General features: G+C 49.1%; 1 protein-coding gene and 1 long non-coding RNA gene across 2 annotated transcripts in view; both read right to left on the reverse strand.

Annotated features, from left to right (window-relative positions):
• Positions 1 to 453: 453 nt before the first annotated feature.
• Positions 454 to 4,375, reverse strand: LOC311583681. The gene is made up of 3 exons (XR_014774633.1): positions 4,266 to 4,375; positions 2,541 to 2,764; positions 454 to 960 (listed from the first exon to the last, which is right to left on the reverse strand). It is a non-coding gene; the product is annotated as an uncharacterized lncRNA (long non-coding RNA).
• A 14,189-nt stretch (positions 4,376 to 18,564) lies between these two features.
• FTO (FTO alpha-ketoglutarate dependent dioxygenase) overlaps positions 18,565 to 22,930 on the reverse strand; it is a 357,684-nt gene continuing 353,318 nt past the window's right edge. The window contains exon 9 of the mRNA XM_084756998.1: positions 18,565 to 20,705. Coding sequence (XP_084613124.1) covers positions 20,552 to 20,705 — 154 coding nt within the window. The 3' untranslated portion in view covers positions 18,565 to 20,551. The remainder of the gene's footprint in view (positions 20,706 to 22,930) is intronic.

Consider the following 22,930-nt stretch of genomic DNA (forward strand, 5'->3'; position numbering starts at 1 on the left):
AGAGGAGAGAGAACAAAGAAAGGAGGGGGAAGGTTGGTTCGTCTCCAAGAACTTGGCAGTTGGACTAAAAGGAGTGTACAAAGAGGGCGGGCTCAGGTGACCGGCCTCTTCCTTGCGGGAAGTTAACCTGGATGCTCTCTGGTACCTAGCCTACCTGGCCCCTCTCCTCTAAGCAGCTGAACTGCACATGAATGCAAACCTGAGACACGACACCCCCAGGGGGTCCTGTTCCCAGCCTCCAAGCCGCATTTGATCCTCCACCCTGCTGGGAAAAGGTGAAAGGACAGATAGGGGCAGCACCAGGCTAATGCGATGGTCCCTCCCCCCTGACTGCCTAGCTTACCCTGGGCTCTACTAGCTGGGGTTTATGGACTGACGTTTCCTGCTAGGCTCCGCTCCCTGCTGAGATTTCAGGTTGCTGTCTTGGCGGGGGGGGGGGGGGGGGGGGGGGATTCTGTTCCCAGTACTGTGGGCAAAAGTGTGGAGCTCCACCCCTTGATTGACACCTGACCACATAACTGCATTTAGCCGATGCCACGAGGCAGGATGCCATGCTTTATGTACCCTCCCAGGATTCTGCTGGTTTTCACTTTGCGTTTGATCCTTGAGAGAGAGGCTGCTCCCTCGGAGGTAGACCCTAAGATTAAAGACCACCAAGCAAGGTACAGTGACCCACAGCTGGCACTGGCAGAAGTGAGCAGTAAGCTGTGTTGTAAGCTACTGAGATTCTCCAGGTGTCTAACCACCATGGACCCTAGTAACATAGGAAGAGTTGAGTCCAAACGGAGGGTCACTATGGCCTCCCTTGGCTGATGCATACATGCTCCGGACCTTCTCCGTGGATGCTATTTTGGTTCCAAAGCCATCTCTGTCCCCAGTTGGCAACTGTACCCCTGCAGCTGTGGCTTTTTCTGACTTTAGTCTGCTGGTCTTCACACCACAGCTGGACTGTGTGCCAATCTGTGAAAACAAGATTGCTGTAGTTAGTGCTTTGTTGGTGTCCCTCAAAGGCGCTTGCTGAAAGCTAGGTCCCCAGGGCCATACTGTCCACAGGGGTGGCTTTTTTGGGGGGTGGGGGTGAAATGACTGGGTTGTAGAGGCTTGGAGCTATTAATGAATAAGTCCATTGGAGTTCTTGACTGAATGGACCATTGAGAAGTGATGAGAATTCTGGGTGGTGTGGAGCCTGGCAGGAGGAAATCGTATCCTAAGCATCACCTTCAAGATAAATCTTGTTCCCACCATATTCCCTCCTCTTGGTGAGCAGCTTGGCTCCACTACAGGTCCAGGAACAACAGAGCCAGTCAACAGGGTCTGAAACCATGAGCCAAAATAAACCCTTCCTCCTTCAAGTTGGTTTGCATCTGCTGTTTTGTCACAGCAACAGAAAGCTGACTAGCACGGACGAGGCGCCTTCGTGTTTAAGCTACCCCCTAAGCCGCCTCACAGTTGCTGACAGAAACCCACACAACTGTCCTTGCACACTAGCCCTGGTGGCCAGCTCTTCGCATCCCTCTAGCTTTCTTTTCTTTCTGCTGTGATGTGCCTGCCTGACACCTCAGCCGTCTCTCCTCCTCTGTCTTGTGCCAGGGTCCTACCTAGAATGTTCTCCCACAGTGCAAAGGGGGCTTCCTCAGAGAGGCCTCTGCTACCCACCTGCCTACCCAATGCCCTGTATTCAGTGCTTGGAGGCTCTGGCCACCATGAGTGATTACTTCTCTGTCTGTGCCCTCCTCACAAAATGAACAACAGTTGCTTTTTCTTTCTCGTGTTCCCAGGGCCTGGTACTCCAGTGCTAGATTTATTTTTTTTTTAAGTCTCTATACACGAATGGACTTGAGTCAACCTTCTTATTTTACGGTTGAAGGGACTGATTCCCAAGGAGTTTGTGCCTGGCCAGGTCCTGAAGGTAGCTAGTGGCTAAGCCCGGAGGGGAGCTGCGCTCTGCTGGCCCCATTCCAATGCTTTTCTTGACTACAACACTGTTCTCTTCCTTCCAGCTCCAGACAGTCCACCTCCTCTTCCTTCCTGAGCCTATGCTGAACATCCAGTGATACCAGAAACTTTTCCGATCTCTACTACACAGCCCCTCCGCATAGCTCAAGGACCCCTTTAACTCAGTGAAATCCTGGCCATGCCCCCATTCCCTGCTGATAAAAGGCTAGTAATAATAAAACCCCAGCAGTCGAAGGGCTGGGGAGGCGGCTCAGTGGTTAAGTGCACACACTGCTCTTGTAGAGACCCCAGAATTTGTTTTCCAGAGCCCCACCCCCACCCCACCCCATGTTGGGATGATTCACAGCTGCTTGTAACTCCAGCCCCAGGGGATCTGATGCTCTCTTCTGAGACCTCTGTGAACACCAGCACATAACACACATATGCACATTCTCTCTCTCTCTCTCTCTCTCTCTCTCTCTCTCTCTCTCTCTCTCACACACACACACACACACACACACACAGAGAGAGAGAGAGAGAGAGAGAGAGAGAGAGAGAGAGAGCGCTTAAAAACAGAATAGAGCCAGCATTCACCAAGCACTTGCCTGTATGAACTCAGTGATCTACTCAACCATGTAGCACGCAGGCGCCGTCACCATCATCACCTTTTATATACAACCGGAGGCACAGAATGGTTGGCTGGAGTAGCCGCATCTGGATCGCTGTCACCAAAACAGCAGATGGACGCAGGTTCCGGGTGGCAGGGCTTATTTTGGCTCATGGTTTCTGATGTTTCTGTCCACCACAGTGGAAGATCTGGTCAGTTCACCTTGGGAGAAGATAACCTTCAAAGGCCTGTCCCTAGTGACCTAGACCCTGGCATCTATGGTTTCCATGGCCTCCCCAGATAGCTCCGACAGCCGGAGAAGGGGAGCTCTGTACATGAAGCTATGTGGGCATTTCAGATCCAAACACCAGGGTAACTAGCCTTCCCAAGGCTGCAGGGTGGTTGGTTGTTGATGGTGGTAGTGGTACCAGCTGTGACGTGAGCCCAGGCAGCCTGGCTCTGGACCCTGGTCACTTCTGTGTGATCCTAGCCTAGGCAGCAGCCTGGTGGAATTCCCCACCAATAGCACACAGTTACTCAACCAGAAAGAGCATCCGCCAGAGACGATAGGCTCTGAGGCCAGCCAGGCTTGGGATCCAAAGCGTCAGATGTCATTATTGAGCACTGACTGTGTATACCAGGTACAGGGCCAAGGACTTAGCACATGCTATCTCATTTAACAGATGAGGAAACAGGTTTTGGAAGATGAAGTCCATTGCAGAACGATCCTCACAGGAGAGAGAATGTGATAATTTAGACAGTTGGATTTAAAGACACTAGTGGAGACATCTGATCCCTCTGACCCTGATGCGAACAGGTAGTTAGAAACCCACAGGATGGCCATGCAGTGTCTGGTACCTAGTAGGCTATCTGATGGCAGCTGCCATTGCAAGGTGGGCCACCACTAGGTCAAACTGCTCTCCGGCTTTAACTGCTGGGTCCGACTCTTAAGCAGCTGTGGATTTCAGGGACTCCCGAGAAAAGTATCGACCTACGAACGACCTGCCTAAATCACTCGAAAGCCATTGGCAAACAAAACGCCCTTGAGAAATCATCCGTTGTCACGCACTCTTTCACCTCCGCTGCTGCTGGTGTCAGACAGCAAACTTCATTCCCTAATGTGTGTCCTTCCCCCCCCCCCCCGCACCACCCCACTTCCTCAGCCTCTCTGTGTCCTGGTTATCAGCATAGGGACAGGATGTTAACCTCTCCAGGCCTTCCACCTCTCAGCTAAAAAGGAATGGTGCTCAGAGCCGACCCCCAAGAGCTCCAAACCTGGTTCGTTTTTTCTCTAGGTCCTAATAAATGAGAAAGGGGGCGGGGCATTTCTCTGCTCACTTTTCAGTTGGGTGGTCCATCCTGGGGATGTGGTGGGGAGGCTGGGAGCAGGACTGAGCACCTCGGACTAGACATCCCCATTCCTCCCCATGTCTGCCTCCTTGACGGTGCAGCCACCAGCTAAACCATAGGGCACCAGACTGGAAGGCTTTGCTTGGGAAATGCTGGAGTTCTCCTTTTCTTTTTCTATGGCAAATTCATCTCAGCACCTGCTGTGCCCAGCCTGGCAAGGGAGAAAGAATCCCCCAAACAACTCAAATGATCCCTCCCCCTCCCGCACCCCCCCCGGCCCTGCAACCCCCACACCGAACAATAAGGAAGGGATCCACCAGTAACCCAGGACAGATGAATGTCCTGAAACCAGAAAGTCCCTTTCCTGCCTCACCAAGAGAGGAAACTGTCCCCAGCAGCTTTGTCTCTGTCATCTTGAGCAAAAGCTAGTCGGGATGACATATTTACAGCTCCCAAGGACGATGCCTGCTGTGTCTGGCCAGGCTGTCCAGCAGCCTCTTCTATTTATCCCAGCATGCCTTGTGTTTCCTTCCCTCAGCTCATTGGACTGTTTCCCCAGGAATGCCATTTGTTTTGAGAATGCTCCCGAGCATTTCTCCACTCATCCAGAAGGCACAAAATGACTGTCTCCTGTGGGCCGCATGCCGTCTAGACAGCAGCGACAGGAAACAGGACAGACAGACAGACATCCTTGCCTATGCCGAACCGCTGCCCCCCAGCAACATGTGTAGACGTGTTAGAGTGTAGCTTCTCGGGTGCTGGGTCCCAGGGACAGGCTCCGCCCTTCTGCACACTCTCCTCTGCCTTTGGCCAAAGCTTCATGACGCACTGCTGTCCACAGATGTCTTTCTCGCTTGCTGTTCTCCACAAGTGGACTCACTGAGAAAATTCAGGCATTCAGTGCAAGCCCTCAATCCCCATAAAAATTAAGAGTTTAGCATGTTAGAAAGATGGCTTCTCAAGCTAGAAAGTTGATTCAGCAGTTGAGAGCACTGGCTGCTCTTCCAGAGGACCAGGGTTCAATTCCCAGCACTCATAGGGCAGTTTACCAACTGTCTATAACTGCAGTTCCAAGGGATCAGACACCCACATACAGACGTGTGCAGGCAAAAGACCAATGCTCATAAGAATAATTTAATTTAAATTAATAAAAATAATTTAAAAATTGAAATTTGACTTGAAAAATAAAAAGATGGATTCTCAATGGATCTGAGAGGCTTGGTTTGCCTTTGCCTGGTATTAAGGCAACAGGATTAGCGGTGGCTGTAAAACTGTTTCCTCATCTCACTCACAAAAGTGGCTGATGAATTCAAAATTTGAAGGTAGAAACATAAAGCAAAAATCATCAGAAGAAAACATGGAGTTTTTTTCCCCCTCCACACAAAAAAACGATTTGTGTGGAGAGCTTGTAAGATAGAAATGAAAAGGAACAAGAAAATATTAAGGAACTTGACATTGAAAACCAAATGCTTGTATGAGATATCACATGTATGATAAAAATAATGCAAGCACCATGTGAAAGACAGTATTTAACAAACAGAGGAATGGTTGGCAAATATGCAAAATTCTCCCACGAATCAATGAAAAGAAATTTTTTAAATGACAAAAGATACAAACAAACAATTCACAAAAGCAGAAGTTGAAGTGGTCATAAAATATGCTCCCAGATTGTCTTTCTTAGCCTCTCTTTCTTGCTTTCCAGAGCAGATCTGTCCATCTCTGCTGTGACCCACGAGCCCAGCCCTTCTCTGGCTGCCACAGCGGAGGACTCAGGGTGGCTGCAAGCAGCAGGTTGATTTGGGAAAGTTGAAGTGCTGCCTCAGCAGACCAGGAGTTAGGGATGCTAACACAGAAACAGATGTGAGATGAGAGGCAGTTTCGCGGTTGATCCTCGGCTGAGAAGCTACTTTTGGCCACCGCTATGGATAAGGGGCTAGAAGGACCAAGGCTAAAGGCAGCAAGCTGTGGATGTCCTAGTGGAAGCTAGACAGAGCACAGGTGAAACGCTAGCAAGCCAAAGAGAAACAGGACCCTGAGGCAGCTACAAGGACATGGAGACACTGACGGCAGGCGTGAGAGTGAGGTCACTGAGTGACAGGCACTGGCTGACTGTGAGAGGGGTTCCCAGCCTGAGGTCCCCTGAAGAAATGACCATCCGCCCACAGCATCTCGTTAACGCTCACAGTGCATCACCACTCAGAGGGGCAACCGTACCACAGAGAACCACCACCCTGCAGCCCAGGCTGGCCTGGACCTCTCTGTGTAGCCCAGGCAGGGTAGGATTTGTGATCTTCTTGCCTTGGCCTTTCCAGCACTGGGGTCATAGGTGTGCACCACTACGCCTGGCTATTTTTCAGTTTTGCAGAAAGAGTCCTTTCTAGGTCATGTGTTTCCCTGTGTGTTTTCCTGTATAAGAGACACTCCAATAAAATGAAATCTAGAAGCCTGTGGAGTACTATTTGGGAAGACATAGGACCCCTGGATAAATCCAAATGAACTATCTGATGACCTATAAAACAAGTCTTCCAGCATTTACAGGCTTCCTACTGGAGGCCCCAAACACACTCTGGAAGCCAGTGGACCACCTGTGATGTGGTGCCCCGCCCCGGGGCTGTGGTTCACAACAGTTCCCTCTGCAGCCTGGCCCCACTGTGAGTCCATGGTCTTGATTCCTTCTCTACCCTGACCTGACTACTGCTGAAGGGACTGTGGGCCCACAACAGGAAGAAAACAGAGCAGGCTGAAGGAGCGACCAGCTCGTGAAAGGAAATAAGTCAAGACACAGTCAATTTCCAAGTTTAAAATTACATTTGGAAATTGTCCCTTTTAATACAGGACCATGCTCCAGCCCTGTGGGGTATGGGTGTAAAGTGTAAAGTTCCTGAGAGGTGACTTTCTCAGGTAGCCCCCAGTTTACCCTGGAGGTTGAGCAATAAAATGGAAACAAAAATAATTTGTTTTGCAGTTAGCTGAACCCAGCCGCAGTGCCTAAATAGCTTTCACCTTCCTGGAGCCTGTGGTCCTTGTAGAGCTACAAGATGCATTTCAAAGCTATGAATTTGCTAAATAGAACTTCATTTCCTCTTCTTATTAGGGGTAATTAAATTTATTAGACGTCAGTAAAAGCCTTGTAAACAGAAAATATGAATGCTTATAAAAGCCTGCTCTTTCTTTTCAACCCAATAATTAAGATGCGAGAAGGGAGCGGCTAATATCGGCTTGTAATTTACGAGGTGCCATTCAACCCTGGATCCAAGACAGACTGCGGAGGTATTAAACACCGAAATGAAAATAATACCCACTGAAACGCATTATTTATTAAGTACATAACCACTCAGAAATAAACACATTGCCGAAGAACTTGGTGTGTCTGGTGGAAACAGTGTAGACATCACCTCCTGCCGTGGATAGATTACCCATCGAGTCAGATTCTTAAATCAAAGTCACACTGGCTTAAATGCAAACTGCCAGTGGCCGTCTGCAAGCCACAAACTTACTCCACATTCAGCGGCTTTCAGAGCTACTTCAGTGCTATTGTTTTTAACCTCAGAAGAAGAAGAGAACTCGTCCAGTAGGCATCTGAAAGCCAGAAACAAGAAGAGGGGGAAGAGATTCCAAAAAGGACAGTAACAATTAAGTATTGTGATGAACCCTCCTGTCCCCTGCATCCCAGGCTCGCACCCCGGTGATTTGACTTAGTCGGGGTGCCCAGGAGGAAGTCAATTACGGCACATTTAACATCTGTGCCAGCAGTCCAGCAGAAATGTGGGCTTGAGAGTCTTTAGAATAAATGATTATAGGACCTTTAGAAGCTGTGTTTCATCGACTCAGAGAGTCCTTTGAATTTTAAGGTATGTCATTACAATTAAAGCAGCCAGCCACAGGCTGTCTTAAGATGTGCCCCGGTAACAGACATGTCAGAATGGGAAAACCACAAGGACCCTTCTAGAAGACACAAGACACAATCCAATACAACAATAAAAACAAACAAATAAACAAATCAAAACGACAACAAACAAAACAAAACAACACCCTCGAGGCAACAACTAAAGATGATCTGAAAACTCATATTTTGATGGTTTGGGCATATCAATAATGTCCCAATAAAGTTGTCATTGTAAACGTTATTTGGGGGTTAACATTGAACCCTAAATCTCAATTTTGTAGAGGGTGGTAATGAGAAAGGTCTGAGGCGTTACTGGAGAGAGCAATGAAAAGAAGCAAGCAGCCTGCCCTCGGCGTGAGGAGGAGCAAGTGACAGCAGAGACCAGAGCACAGGCTGCACAGTAGGGGAGCACCAGGCACAGGGAGCCAGAGTGAGTTGGGTTAGGGAAGACAAAGAGGACTGTGGAAGGAAAAGTCAGAGAGGCCAGAGCAAAAGCGACCTTTTCCTCTGGTCTTCTATAAAGCTGAAAAGTACTCTTTTCAAATTTGAGGGTGAGTTCATCCCATCTACTTTACTCTAAAACCAACTTTGGTAGCTTCCAGCCTCCTGGGGCTGAAGAGACGGCCTAGCAGTTGTACTTCTTCTTGCAAAGGACCTAAGTTCGATTTGCAGCACACACATAGTGTCTGACGACCGTTGATAACCCCAGTTCCAAGGGATCCAACAAGAGCACACATGGTACACACACATGCATGCAAGGAAAACATTCATACACACGAAGCAAGCAAATTAATCTTTTTTTTTTTTTTTTTTTTTGGTTTTTCGAGACAAGGTTTCTCTGTGTAGCCTTGGCTGTTGTAGACTCGCTTTGTAGGCCATGCTGGCCTCAAACTCACAGCAATCCACCTGCCTCTGCTTCCCAGGTGCTGGCATTAAAGGCATGCACCACCACACCCGGCACAAATAAGTTAATCTTTAAAAAAGAAGACCCAGCATGCTTCACGTGTCTAGTATGTGTTAAATGGTCCTTGCAATATAGTTCTTCCTCCAGGTCCATTCTAACTGGGTTCTGAGAGGGCCGGAGGCACTGCAGCCTCCCAGCTGGTACAGCACAGGCAGCTCTCAGATAGCAGGGCTTTTGAGCTAGGACCTTCATCTTCTTTTACTCAACAACACACAAAGAGAAACTGTCCTCCCTCTGAGCTGCCACGCAGCACCAAAGACACAACAGTCCCCAGCATCAAAGAGCCAAGGTGCCATCCCACAGTAACAGTCAACACTCCCAGGCGATCGCCATGGATCTTGCTGACTTTTGTGAATTTTCCTCTCAAGCAGCTCTGTGCTGTTGGTGCTGTGAGCAGGCCCATCTTGTAGAAGGGAAACAGGGGCACTGAGAGACTGGTCAACTTGCTGGCAGTCTGCTGCAGCATGTGAGCTTATAGCAGGGCCCTGGAATGTGGTGTGTGGCACCCCATATGCAGCAATCTCACTGCGGTGCTGTAGACTACATGCCAGGACACTGTGTCAAGTTTTATAGGAAGTTACAGGGCTAGGGGTATAGCTGAGGTCAAGTGTTTGTCTAGTGTACACAAGGCCGGGCATGACTCCAGCTCTGCAAATAAGTAGATTAACTTAAGGGAGGGAGGGAGGGAGGGAGGGAGGGAGGGAGAGAGAGAGAGAGAGAGAGAGACAGAGACAGAGACAGAGACAGAGACAGAGACAGAGACAGAGACAGAGACAGAGAGACAGGCAGACAGGCAGACAGGCAGACAGAGACAGAGACAGAGAGAAACAGACAGAGAAGGACAGAGAGGGAGACAGAGACAGAGAGAGACAGAGAGACACAGAGACAGAGAGAGCGAGAGAAAGAAAAAGGAAATAGTCCACTCACTTATGAGAGCATCTGCCTCACTGACTCTTAAGCGCCACAGAAGGCCGTCTTTATGTACATGCACCCCACCAAATGCACAGTCATCACTGCTGCTAAAAAGATAACCACCGCTGTAGGTATGTGGTGACATCTCAGTTTATTTCTTTTTAATGGTTATTTCAGGTGAATGGGTGTTTTGGCTGCGTGTATGTCTGTGCACCTCCTGTGTGCCCAGTGCCTACCAAAGCCAGAAGAGAACATCCCATCCCCTGGAACTGGAGTTACGGGGCAGTTGTGAGCCACCATGTGGGTGCTGGGTATTTAACCAAGGTCCTTTGGAAGAGGAAGCCACTCCTCTTAACCACTGAGTCACCGTTCACGAAGTTTGGATCTGTGCTGACGGCTAACACGCGTGAGGCTTTCCTCCGGTTTAGGGGCTCCCTGCTGCTCCTTTGGCATAACGTCTGGGGAGCTGCTCACCCGGGGCAGAGCAGATGGTGTGGAACCGATGATGCCATGCCTGTTTATGCTTAAAAGACACATGGTGCCGTGGACCTGCCCTGTGCCAATGTGGCTGTCTCCCTAGTGCTGTAGAGCTGTCCAATGGCTCTGCCTCTATGGCGCCATGACTCTACTACCTGTGGCACTGTTGGATCTGTGCCCTCTCCCATAACCCTAAGCTCCACTCCACGCTCTGCCAGCTCTCTGTGTGGAACATGGAGGGTGGCACCCTTGTGCTGTTGTTTTCTTTTGTGTTCGTTTGCCGAGCACAGGTAACCTAATTCTCCAGTTAAATATTCCCGGGGTGGTTCCAGGCCTGGTGACTCAGGGGTAGGGTCTGAATGGAGATCAGTCTTAACAATCACCTCTAGCAGTGACACCATGCGTTCCCACTCCTGTCCCTGCCGCCCTTGGCTAAAGCAGTTTATCTTTTTTTTTTTTTAATCTCTAGGGCTTTGCTGGGTGTGGGTCCAGATACTAAATACCATGGTCCATATAACATAAATACCACTGGGCAGGTGTACAATGCTACGGAGATAGCCACATGGGCACAGGGCAGATCCACAGTCACATGGCTGAGCCTCTCTCCTTACCCCTGCAACAGGGCCTTGCATGTTCCTTCCTGGGGTGCTTCCTTGGCCCCTTTAATTCAGACCCAACTAAGGCCTTCTGTAGTCCTCTGTGCCCTCACCAGGGCTCTTCCTACCTCCTTAGCCACTGTTTATAACTATGCTGATCACACATGCTCCAACCCCACCCTGCTCTCAGACCCACTGTCAAGGGTCTGTCACAATCATGGCCAACTTACCTGGCCTTATGCCAGAGCCATGGGGCAAAGCAGGTGCCATGGGGGCTAAGGTGAGGGGTGTGTTCAGGGGTGGAGAAAGAATGGGGGTGATTTCCACAGCCCTGTAGGCCGCAGACAGAAAATCAAGGGGAAGGCTGGGCTCACGGGCTTTTTAAAGCACGAGTTTGTACCATTAACTAATTAGCCAGCAAGCATTTACCGAGCACCTGTTGCCTACCAGATAAAGGGCTCCAGGGAACGTTAATTCTGTTGAATGGCTTTAAGGATATGAACTGAGGCATTCGAGTGGAATGGGACCAAACAGAAGCAAAAATTTGGTTCTGTAAGCTTGCCCTCTCACATTTGGTAATTTAATATTAAGATCACATTTGACATGCCATGAATTCATAAACACGCTGAAAGCAACAAATGAAAACGATTAACATGGTGACCTCCTGGTGACTCAAACGTCGCAGTGGAGAGAGAGGTAGGATGGAAGGCAGATGGGGCAACCTCGTAAAGCCCGAGGCTCCAAGGAGACTGAAGAACAGTCCTCCCTGTTCAGGCTCCCTGACACCCAGCACGGGGCAGCAGAGAGGAAGGCTCCATTTACAATTCTGGGGTTCAAGTGCACAACTCGGACTTTTAAAATCTAAATCTCAAAAGGTGGGGGGTGGAGGGAGCTTTCGGGGCTGGCCAGTTGGTGTGGATAAACGGACTGATGTCTGCTTCTCTGGGGAAGACTGTTTCTCCCAATCTCAGCTGTTCCTTAGCTGCCTGTAGTTCCTTGTGGCGGGTTAAGGCTTCCCGGGCTTTCCCCTGTCCATGTTCACGTTGCTGGCCTTGTTCGGTTCATGTTTAGGCAGTCATGTTGGTGAAGCTATGTGTGTGTGCTGTACTTATGTATTTAGTAGCACATGTATATACACGCACATATATGCAAATAATAAAAATAAATAAACAAATAAAAAGAGGCCATGCATTTGAAAGAGAGCAAGAAGGGGCAAATGGGAGGGTTTAGAAAGAGGAAAGGGGAGGGGGAAATTATGTCATAATCTCAAAAAAAAAAAAAAAAAGAATAAGAGGCAAAAGAGGAGGAGAAAGAAGAAGAGGAAGAGGAAGAAACAACTACCGGAGCTTCTGAGTACTAAGTCTAGCCCGGAGTGAGAGGCAGGTATCCATCAGATGCAGTGTGCCACCGTGTCTGTGACCCCAGCACTCAGGAGGCCCAGGCAGGAGGATCCTGAACTCAAAGCTATCCCAGGCTCCAGAGCAATCCCCTGTCTCAAACGAAAACAGACATTTAGTTGAACCTTCCTCAAAAATAACACAAAAAAGTAGCAGCTGTGTGTTACTTGTCCTTTATGACAACACACAGTCAGTCCTGGGTGCCACAAAGCACAGGTACGCCCTGCACTCTAGAACATCCCAGAAAGAGATAAGCATCTCTGCCCCCAGGAAACATTACAATCACCCAAGCTCTGACATTGGGGGGGGGGCAGGGGCGGCGGGGTCAGGAGCACAGGGAACAGGCTTTGCTGGTCTTCTCAGCCTGCTGGGCAAGCCAGGCTCTGCCTGCCTGTCTGCAATTCCCCTTGGTGGGGACAAGCTCTGTGGTGCAGAAAGCCAGGGCGACTCTCTGTGTGACCTCTCCTGGTGACTCTCTTTCTCGCTCAGTTCACTTCAATGGAGATGCAGCCTTCTGTCTGCTCTGCTCCCTGACTGCTCTTTATTGTCCTCCCGTTTCTTGGGGTGACTGTTTTGGTGTAGCTCCTATGAATATATCACTGTAATTTACATGCGCCGAACAGTTCCTAAGAGCGGGGCATCATGTTAATCACTTAACACACAAGGTCACGATGACCCAACAGTCCACTGAGCTGGTCCTTGGTCAGTACTGACTGTTCCAGACCTGTACTGAACACGTGGGGGCTCTTGGGCCCTATCCTCTTAGCTCGCCTGGAATGCTGGGAAGACAGTCACAGACAGGATGTGAACGCACGGTGCAGCCGTGTCCTAAATAAAGTTTTATTTGATCCAAATACGTCTGAGCTGGACGTAGCTTAGGGCTGAGCTTTTCTCACCCCCGCTGACAACTTCTGTGGTCTCTTTTGCTTGCTCTGTCACCTGTCATTTGGTGGCACCCAGGGTCAAACCCAGGGCCGTGTCCATGGTAGGCAAGCTCTCTGCCAGGGAGCCACACGTCCAGGCTCCTCTTTACATCTCGCCTTCCTTTTTAAACTCAGTTCTGTCATTCTGAACGATCAATTTGGCTTCTTTGAATCATGAACAGAGATCACAGCGGCTCACTAACGCAATGAATCTTACCCATGTCCTGCAGGCATTTGTGGCTAAGGAAGATGACATAAGAACTCTTTTTCCAGGCTGACAAAACTGTACCTTTCTGAGCCAGAATTCAGAGGAAAAGGTGACCATTCCAGCAAGGGACCCAGAATCGTCGTCTTCAGTAGGACACAGGTGTATGTGGGAGGTTGAGTTCAAAAGCATTGTTGCCAAATTTCACTAAACACCAGAAAACGGAAGCCCAGTTCACATTGTTCACCTTACATAATGCTGCTCCCATCTGGGCTTCACTTGCCTCATCTGTAAAATGGGCATGATGGAGAAATACTTCAGTCTGGCATACAAGCCCTTGCAAACAGGGTGAGAGTCTCTTCAGCCAAGCTGCTCCCGCATTCTCAGGTCCTGTCCAAAAGGCAAAGGGCAGGAAGCAGAAAGGCTGTTTTTTGGGGGGGGGGTCTCAGGCCTCCTACTGCTCTTGTGTTTATGAAGGAAGCAGCAGGTGTCTGTTCGATGGACCTGCGGTAATTCATGCAGAAAGAACTGTCAGCGCTGGGGATGCAGTGCTAACAAGGCCGCCTTGGCTGCTCCCCTATCCTATTCCACCCTTCCGTTCCACAGGCAGGGTGAATGAGGGTGTCATCATCGTCATCATCATCGTCATCATCACAGTCCCTCATGCTCTGGGCATAGGCTCTCGTTGGCTGTGTACCCTGGCAGACTCCCTTGCGCGGTGGCCTCTGTTGGCCTTCAGGAAGATTTCCTCCCTTGCCTTTCATTGGAGGCCCTCAGCAGGGTTGCTCCTCCCTTCTGCATGCACAGCTCATTCAATGGGATTTAAAAAAAAAAAATGAGAGAAAGCTCTGGGAGAAAAAAAAAAAAAGTACCAACCCCACCCAGACTAACCTTTGGGAACTCTAGCAGGGGCCACATGGCTTTGAAAACTATACCCAGTCCTTTCTGGTCAAATGAAAGCAAGCATCTCACAGAGGGCTGGAGACAGTAAATGGGGCCGGAGTCATACACAGTTAGTTTCAAACTTATGTTGCTGCTCATGGGGAGAAATCAATGTACAGTATATTAAAAACAATCACCGAGGCCCTTAAATGATCCGATAGCTTAGCTTTGAATGCATTCGAGCTAAGGGGGGGGGGTGCTTTAATGGCCTCTGACAGATCATTGCATTGATCAAGGGGCATGTATGAAATACACTGCCTACTAAACTCTGCTTTGATTTTGTAAAAAGAAAACTAAGCTTCCATGGTAAACAAGGCTTGATTATTCACATAGGCACTGGGATGCCTCTCAGGCTGACCTTGGTCGGGAGTAGCAGAGAGAGACAGTGGGAATCTTAAGCACCTGGCTCGCCCCTTCCCTGCTCTAATCACTGCAATCAAGTGCAACTCATTGTCAAGAGTTGGGGGTGGGGTGGGGAGAGGGCAGGAGGGACCAGGGGCCCAGTGTCTACGATGGGTGAGTTACCAGATGTAGCTTTTGCTGCTCTGAGAAGCTGATGTGTCTCCTGAGAATCTTGAGGTTGCTTGCTCCCCATCATTCATTTGGAGGGAAAACTGGGGTTGTTGGTGATGGGAAAGCCACTTTGCCAATAAGCAAACAGAAGTGGTTTCCTTTTCCCTGCAGTGTCTGAGGCTCTAGGATAGATGGATGAAGAATGGGACACATCTGTGCTTGGCTTTGGTATTTGTCACAGGGTATACAGAGTCTGAGAACAAAAACAAAAATGCAAGAGTAGCCTTTAGCATACTCCTCATGGCTGTTTGAAGAAGTAGGCTTGTGCTGCTGCTGCTGCTGCTGCTGCTGCTGCTGCTGCTACTGGTGCTGCTGCTGCTGCTGGTGCTGCTGCTGCTGCTGGTGGTGCTGCTGATACTGCTGGTGCTGGAGCTGGTGCTGCTGGTAGTGCTGCTGGTGCTGCTATTGCTGCTGCTGCTGCTACTGCTGCTGCTGCCATTGCTGGTGCTGCTGCTAAAACTTCCAGAGTGAGCCACATGCCACTGCCACTTCCTGATCAGAAGCAAGAAATGCTCCTGGAGCACCGGACATGGTGGCACATTCCTTTAATCTCAGCACTGGGGAGGCAGAGGGAAAGAAAGAAAGAAAGAAAGAAAGAAAGAAAGAAAGAAAGAAAGAAAGGAAGGAAGGAAGGAAGAAATGCTCCTGGACAATTAGCAACACCCTCCATGGATCTGCAAGGGCTTGGGTACTTGGGCTATCTCCCTAGGGGGAAGGAACCACTCACAAAGCATGGGACTAGTAGGGTTATCCTTGAGAATCCCCCTGGTTTAGGATGTTCTTGTGTTTAGGAAGGGCCAGAAGGTCACTTCAATACTGGTGCCATAAAGGGGGTGATGGTTGTTGTTGTTTTCCGTTTACAGTTTTTGCAGAACCGTTAATGAAACCCAGGGTTCCCATATGCTGGGCTCTGCCACTGAGCAGCCTCTCCAGCACCAAGGGTGATCTTAATGTGACACGAAGCAAGACTGTGCATCACATGGTCACCAACCAAGATGACCCAAGGGCTTGGTTCAGAACCCCTGCACTCTTGAAAGCAGCTCTAAGGCCAGCCCGCTGCCACTTCCGAAGGTTAGAGACAAAAGGGAAAGCCAAGGTAGAAAGCCCTTCATTTGTAGTGGTGCCGGGTTACTCAGTAGCTTTTGTAAAATTGATGAATCTTGTCTAAAGGCAAGTGCAGACAGGCAAACAGATCTGTATCTGCTGTGATCCATTTTAGCCCGACACACATGTGCGGGAGAGCTGGTTCACCTCGAGTCTTCCAGGACTGATGAAAAGTAAATGTGAACAAAGTCACGCACTGCGTCATTGGAAAAGAATCACTGAGTCTAATGGTGAGAGTTAATTAATGCTTCCCTCCCCCGAAGCGGGCTGACCCTGGTCCTTAGGCATCGGAGTCAATAAACAATTGTTGTACACAGGCCATCCATTAGAAGGTGAGGCAGGAATGTTTTTAAGCAAATCTGAAATTGCCAGGGGTGACCTAATCCTGCTGCGGTAATGGCAGTGTGAAGGAATCATTTTTCACACTATCTCATTTATAAGAAGTTCCAGGCCATCTGCTGGGGGGCGGGGGAGGATGAAGCCGTGAAGAGCAATTGGGGTGAGTATGTGCTGGTGGCATTCTCTTCTTAAACAAACTGTGCAGTGCATCCTTTCTTGGTGACGATCGGCTATTTTGGTTGGTGTGTTGTGTCATTGATTATAATAACGGACAGGCTGTGAGTGATTGCTGAGCTGTGATGGGACACGCTCGCCGGCCACGTGTGACTGCAGGGACTGCAGGCACAGCCAAGTGCTAGCTCACATCTCCACCTTTCCGCACGGTGTCTACGCAGCCTGGATCTCAGAGCGGTGAGCCATTGCCTGAGTCATGACGCTAGAACGTTGATGTCAGGAAACTGGGCTCATAACAGCTGGTACTTCCTGAAGACTTGTGCATGCCAGGCACTGCCTGAGGCACTTTACAGGGACATGAACTTGCCAAATCTTCATGACCCGCTCAGGCAATAGTCACATTACTAAACCTTCCATGTGGAAGATAGGAAAAGAGACTTGAAAGGGGTGGGCTGCCTTAGGGTCACCCATATACAACTAGTGCAGAACTAGAGAATCTGTACCCAGAAGCCTCTACTGCCGTTCAGGACTCTTTTGGGCAATCAGATACCAACTGGATAGATGGGCCGTATGTGTAAAGGAAATTAGCTTCCGATGTCAGAAGATTTAGGCTAGATATCGGAAAGAACCTGTGTTGCCAAAGTTCTGAGGGGAAAGTGAACCAGGCGGTAAGAAAGGAGGGTGTCAGAGCAGAGGACTGTGGGCGTGGCTACTTGGGGCCTTGGGAGGAGATTGTACAAACAACAGAAATAGGAATGGGCCCTTCAGCTCTGCCCAGGGCTTGCCAGCATGCTCTGGAGTCTATCTGAATCTATCGCAGTGTCTCAGGGCAGCAAGAGTACGTATTCCTTTTGCTGACAACTACCGAGAACAGGCCCTGGGTGCCCTCCTCCCTTTTCAGAAGTCATTATAGCAACCCGCCTGCCTTCTCTGTCCTCTCAGAGCTGCGGACTCTCCGGTGGCTCTCCCAGCAGCCTCGGTGGCACTCATTACAACCCGCCCGTGCCTCCCCCCCTCCCCTCTTTATGGTTGTCAAATTGATTTCACCACCTCGATACCTACGGTTCCCAATGAAACTTAATTAAAAATACCATTTAATCACAGAGTAACAAAGGCAAACTGGGTAAACGGCATTACCACTTCAGCGCCTTTTAATCCGCACCGCTTCGCTCCATCTGAACCTGTTTGGATGAGAATTGCCTTTTCAAATCAGAATCCCCTTGCCTTCCATGCACTGGCCTCTGACAGATCCACAGAATAAACAGTATTTAGCGTGGCACAGATCCAAATGTATGCAATTTGCCCAGTGGTAACATCGGCCTTAACTAGCGCAGGGGAAAAAAAAAAAGTTGTGCTGGAAAATACCTTCCCTGGAAACACACACAAAGCCTGCACCCCGGCTTTAGGCAGGGCTCACGCAATCTCACTTCTGGCACCCCTCCATTCACTTAGTGATGGATTTGGAAGCTTATTACTAAAATTGTGTCACAAGCCATGCCATGACCCCGCTCCTTTCTGTCTAGAAAACTCTGTCAGGAGGGAGGCTGCTGGTAAGAGCAGGAGTGGACGGGCTGGTGTGAGTGATACGGCGTGGACTCTGCACACCAGAAGTGGCTGCCTGCATCCTTTGCGCCACATGGAATTCTGGGATGCCAAGAATCACCCTGGAACGGAGCCTGTTCCTCCCCATGACCTTTAGGACCCAGTCATTAGTCAGAGTGATGGTTGAAAACAAAATATCTCATCAAGTTGCCCCCGAACTGCCCTGTGGGAAATCCTCCTCATTTCCCAGAGAATGTTCTTTCCATCTCTGCTCTGGTAGGGACAGTAGGACTGTCCTGGCTTTCTCTCCCTGGACCACAAAAGCCCTTTCCCTTCTTTGAAGCCGTCTTTCTAGGGGTTCCCCTGGAGGCCCTGGCAGACAGAGATTGGCGGTTAGCATCTGACCTAGGGCTCCCCACACTGTTGGAGTCTGGAAAGGAGGAGGCCAAGACTGTGAATGCAATACATCTTTCAGGCCACTTTCCTCACGGGAACTATATGACTTGTCCGCCAGGGAAGGCTGGTAGGAAAGCCAGTGGGAACAACTGAAGGGTGTGAGAACCACCTCCACCCATCCAACAAAGCAGCACCCCCCCCCCCCCCCCGCACTGGTATGCACACAGAGACTTCTCTGGCTCTTCGTCTTTTAATTCTTTATTGGGTATGAACAGATTCACACAGCACAGCAGTACAAGAAGACCATGAACACAGCTCAACAGGAGGAGCACGTGCTGGGAACCCGACGCTACTGCTTTCTACTATAGGGCATGAGCAAGCAGGTTTAGAAAGCGCTGCTGGGGAGCACATTTACAAACTGATGACAGGGAACAGCAAGGTCACAGCAGAGCACAGAGGTCACAGCCACTGCCAAGCCACTGCCCCACGAGTATGGAGACCTAAGGGCTCATAGGTTATCCTGACATCAAAAGAGAATGCAGACATCTTTAATTTTATGTGCAATCTCCCAATTTTTAATTTTGGCACCTAATGAAATAGAACAAAGAAGACATGTCATGGGGCCTAATAAACCACCCATCCAGGTGGGTGGGTGGGTGGGGCAGCCTGTGACCTCTGAAGTCACCTACACTCTTACTGTGTCAGTGCCCTGTGAGGATGTACCTCACATCTTGTCTCTGCTGATGAGGAAGTTGTGGCTCAGAGACAAAAGGGAGCAGCTCAAGATCTCAGAGACCAGAGTCCCCCGAACTAGGAAATCCTAGCTGCTTGTAAACCTGCAGCTTCCGTGGCTAACTCTGGGCAGGAAGGCACCTTAAGTGGAATCCTGGCTGTGCAAAAACACTACTGTTGTGTACCCTTCCATATACAGAAAGTCTCGACCACTCCAAGAAAATCATGGCTGAGGGAAGGGCCTCAGGTCAGCAGAGAAAGATGGGGGCCATGAGACACAGACGGCAGAGGACTGCAGATGGGGAGGAAGACAACTACTTCCGGGTTAGCTCACACAACGACACTGATATGTAGCAGATGCTTAGCAGATGCTAGAGATTGCTCTAGGTCTGTAGCTCGGCCGTGTCACTTAATCTTTACCCTTGGAGTTGGTATTTGTAACATCTGCCACCGTACAGATGAGAAAACCGAGACACAGGGACATGCAAAGGTCACAGAGGGAGTGGGGTGGGGTGGGGGTGGGGTCTTAGTCCTGGCACTTTGAAATCAGAGTTCAGGCTTAACAACTTTCCATGGTTTCTCTGATGCTCTGGCATCGGGATGGGAATTGGGTCCTTCAAGCCCCATGCCACCTGTCAGTACCTATCAACGGGGGGATTCTAGGAGAAACACTAACTGCATGAAATAGTGTCCGTAGGGCTGGCCTCTGTCATTGGATCAGGGAAGCCCCATAAAAACAGGATGGGGCTGTTTCCTCTGTTCCTCCTTCTTTTTGCTGTGTGTGGTACACAGGCCTCACAGTCAGGCCCTCAGTGACTTTTGTCTCTGAGGAAGGAAGAGGTTACTCTCCAGCGATTGCTTTTCCTCCATGGCAATAGCCACTACAGAAAACTGCAGGCGGGAAGGCCGGCTCATCAACTTGAAACACGCAAATATCCCCATGTGTCATCTAAAATGGTAGTTACCGGCACCCGCCAGGGCAGCTGAAGGATGGATTTTTAACTACAGCTGAGCTGAATTTAGGTCTGTGCAGCCACAGGGAACTAGTGGCTGCCATCTTGGATGGCCCACACACCAGAAGCTATGATGAGAAGCCGACATAGACGGCTGTAGTTTGATGGCCCCTTGGGCTGGGTCTACTCCCAGTCTCGGGGGTGGCTAGCCAAAGAGGAAAGCAGGTGAGGCTTGTCACAGGCTTAGCTCATCCCTGTTGCTGCCTTGGGGACAAGGGTGCTCCCAAGGGGGAAAAATGAGTGGGGAATATCTTTTTTTGGGTCGGGGAGGGGGGTGGTCATCTAATTTCACACCAAATCAGACTAAAACGCAGTTAACTTTTAACATTTCAGTGATTGTGGGCTTTATTCTCTAGCTGTTTTGAATTGGGACCCAGATCCTATAATGTCTGGGTCGAGAGGCGTCTATACTACCCTTGTGCAAGGTTGGGGGAGGAAGGCCAAGGATAGCTTTCCCTTCTCCACTCTAAGACTTGTGCTTCCTCTAGGGTCTGGCTTCCAGAAGCTGGCCTCTGAGCTCTGAAACCACATCCGTGAGGTCAAAGGGCAGAGGCATGGAAGGGTCATCCTTCTCCCAGTATGGCCGGCAGTCTGGCTTCTGTTGTGCTGGTAAGGTCCGGACGAGTCGGGACTGGCCCCTAGGAGAGGAAGAGCAGACAGTTAATCCACTGGGGGAAAGCACTGGGAGTTCCAGGCTTCTGGGAAATGTGGGGAGCAGCACTGGCAGATGCCCCAACAACAGCTGGGAAGGTGAACGCTAAGTGGGCGCAGAGTTTCAAGGCGGAAGGAACACATTTCCGAGGGAAAACCGTCTGAGTGCTGGAGCGCCACGTTTCTCCAATTCCCAGGTCTGTATTATCTCCAGTGGCTTCGGAAAAGCCAATCATCAGGGAAATTGAGTTACTCTGCCTTTAAAATGGTGAATTATTTTTTCATTATCTCAACAGTTATTTAAAGTGTGTGATTAAGCCATTATCAGATTTAAATGTTTGTGGGATTTCAATGTATTACTAGATTACTGGGAAAGATTAAATTGAATTTACTGCATTAAAACGTCCAAGAATAGATTAAACAATATTACAGACCAGGATTGACTTTGGAGATCCTGGAGATTTACAAGTGTCCCAGCTTGCTGGGCTCAGAGAAAAGGCACTCCAAGGAGAGAGGTTTATAAGGATATATGCAAATAGAGGTTAATAATCATTTCCACTGATGAATAGGTGGGGAAACTTCCACAAAATTAAATTAAGAGGCTAGCAAGAGTTAGTCCCCAAGGAAAACACTTAAATCACGGTTTTTATTAAATGGATTATTCATCAATAGTTGAGAAATTAATTATCATATGCAGCTAAATTATAGCCTGGCAGGAAAAAGTTGGGGTGGCATCCTCCCATCTCTGAGGCACCACCCTCTTGCAGAGTAGAGCTCACTTAAAACTGGGCTTGGGAAATGAGGGTCACAGAAAAAGACATAGATGTAATAGGTAATGAATGATTTCTTATAGGCCCAGCACACATGCCTACGTGTTTGCAGCAGCTGTGTAGGAGCTCCTCCCCTTGCCCGCCCCCTTGCCGTCAGTTGAAGAGTGGCCACGCCCACTCCAAGTCATAGGCCTGGGTAAGATCCTCACGGAAAGACATTTCTTCTCTGGGGGATTATTAATGGGGAGGGGATTCCCAGGGGAAAGCATACTTCAACTTTACACCTATTTTCGAATGTGGTTAATTGCTATACCGGCATCCTATGCACTCAATCCGTCGTACATTACATGTAACATTCCAATATATCTTCAGCTCTCCGCATCAGACCCTGATAATAGCGTCTGTTAACACGCACTAAGTACTATTATGTAGCACATCACTTCATAAATAATAAGATTAGCTGACCTCGGGGCCCCAAGAAGAGTAATGTGTTTAAATGTTCTCATTATTTATTTAAAACAAGAATTAAAGCAACAGAAGCAGATTCTGACAATCCTCTTAGCATAAATATTCAACTGTTTGCGCTGATAAGCACACACGTTGTGGAGGGGCAGAGGGTGCGCTCTGCAGCCTACTTGTAGGTGCTGAGGACCACGCCGCTTGCTGTCGCCTTTCTCAGGGTGCGTCTCTGCAGTGCCTGTGACAGTCTCTAAATCACTTGAAAAAGACGAGGGGGGAATTAATATTCAAGGGAAGCTGCGACTAATTACAAAGGGACCTGGCAAAGCTTTTTAAATTGTGCTTTCTCTCGGCCTCAGAATCGCAGAGTAATGCTCAATTTACTGGGTAGGGAAAGTTATTCCAAATTGAGCATTTCAATCTCACAGTGGATAAATTATCCGTGCACATATTATCCTGCTTGGCAGATTAAAGGGCTGTGATAAGTGTCGATCCACCTAGAATATCATAAGGTTTGTAAAAAGTCAATAGAGATGGTTTCTCAGCTGTCAAATGGTTTTGCCTCCTTGCTTTGAGAAAGTATTAAAAATATTCAGACCCGTGGCAGAGTCGTGTGCACACTGACCTGTGCAAGCATCCCAGGGCCACTGGCTGTGCTTCTGGGAGGGCTGCTTCCCAGCTTGCTGCCACTGTTCCCAGCAAAGAGAGCTGGTGAGGGACCCACCTCGTTTCATGTAGACCCAAGTGGGCTTGGAGCTGTGTGTGTGTGTGTGTGTGTGTGTGTGTGTGTGTGTGTGTATGTGTATATATGTGTGTGTATGTGTGTGTATGTGTATATATGTGTGTATGTGTGTGTATGTATGTGTGTATATGTGTGTATGTATGTGTGTATGTGTATATGTGTGTGTATGTATGTGTGTATGTGTGTGTATGTGTATATGTGTATATATGTGTGTATGTATGTGTATGTATGTGTATGTGTG

This window comes from Acomys minous (assembly GCF_964271855.1).
Source record: "Acomys minous genome assembly, chromosome: 14".
Classification (NCBI taxonomy): Eukaryota; Metazoa; Chordata; class Mammalia; order Rodentia; family Muridae; genus Acomys; species Acomys minous.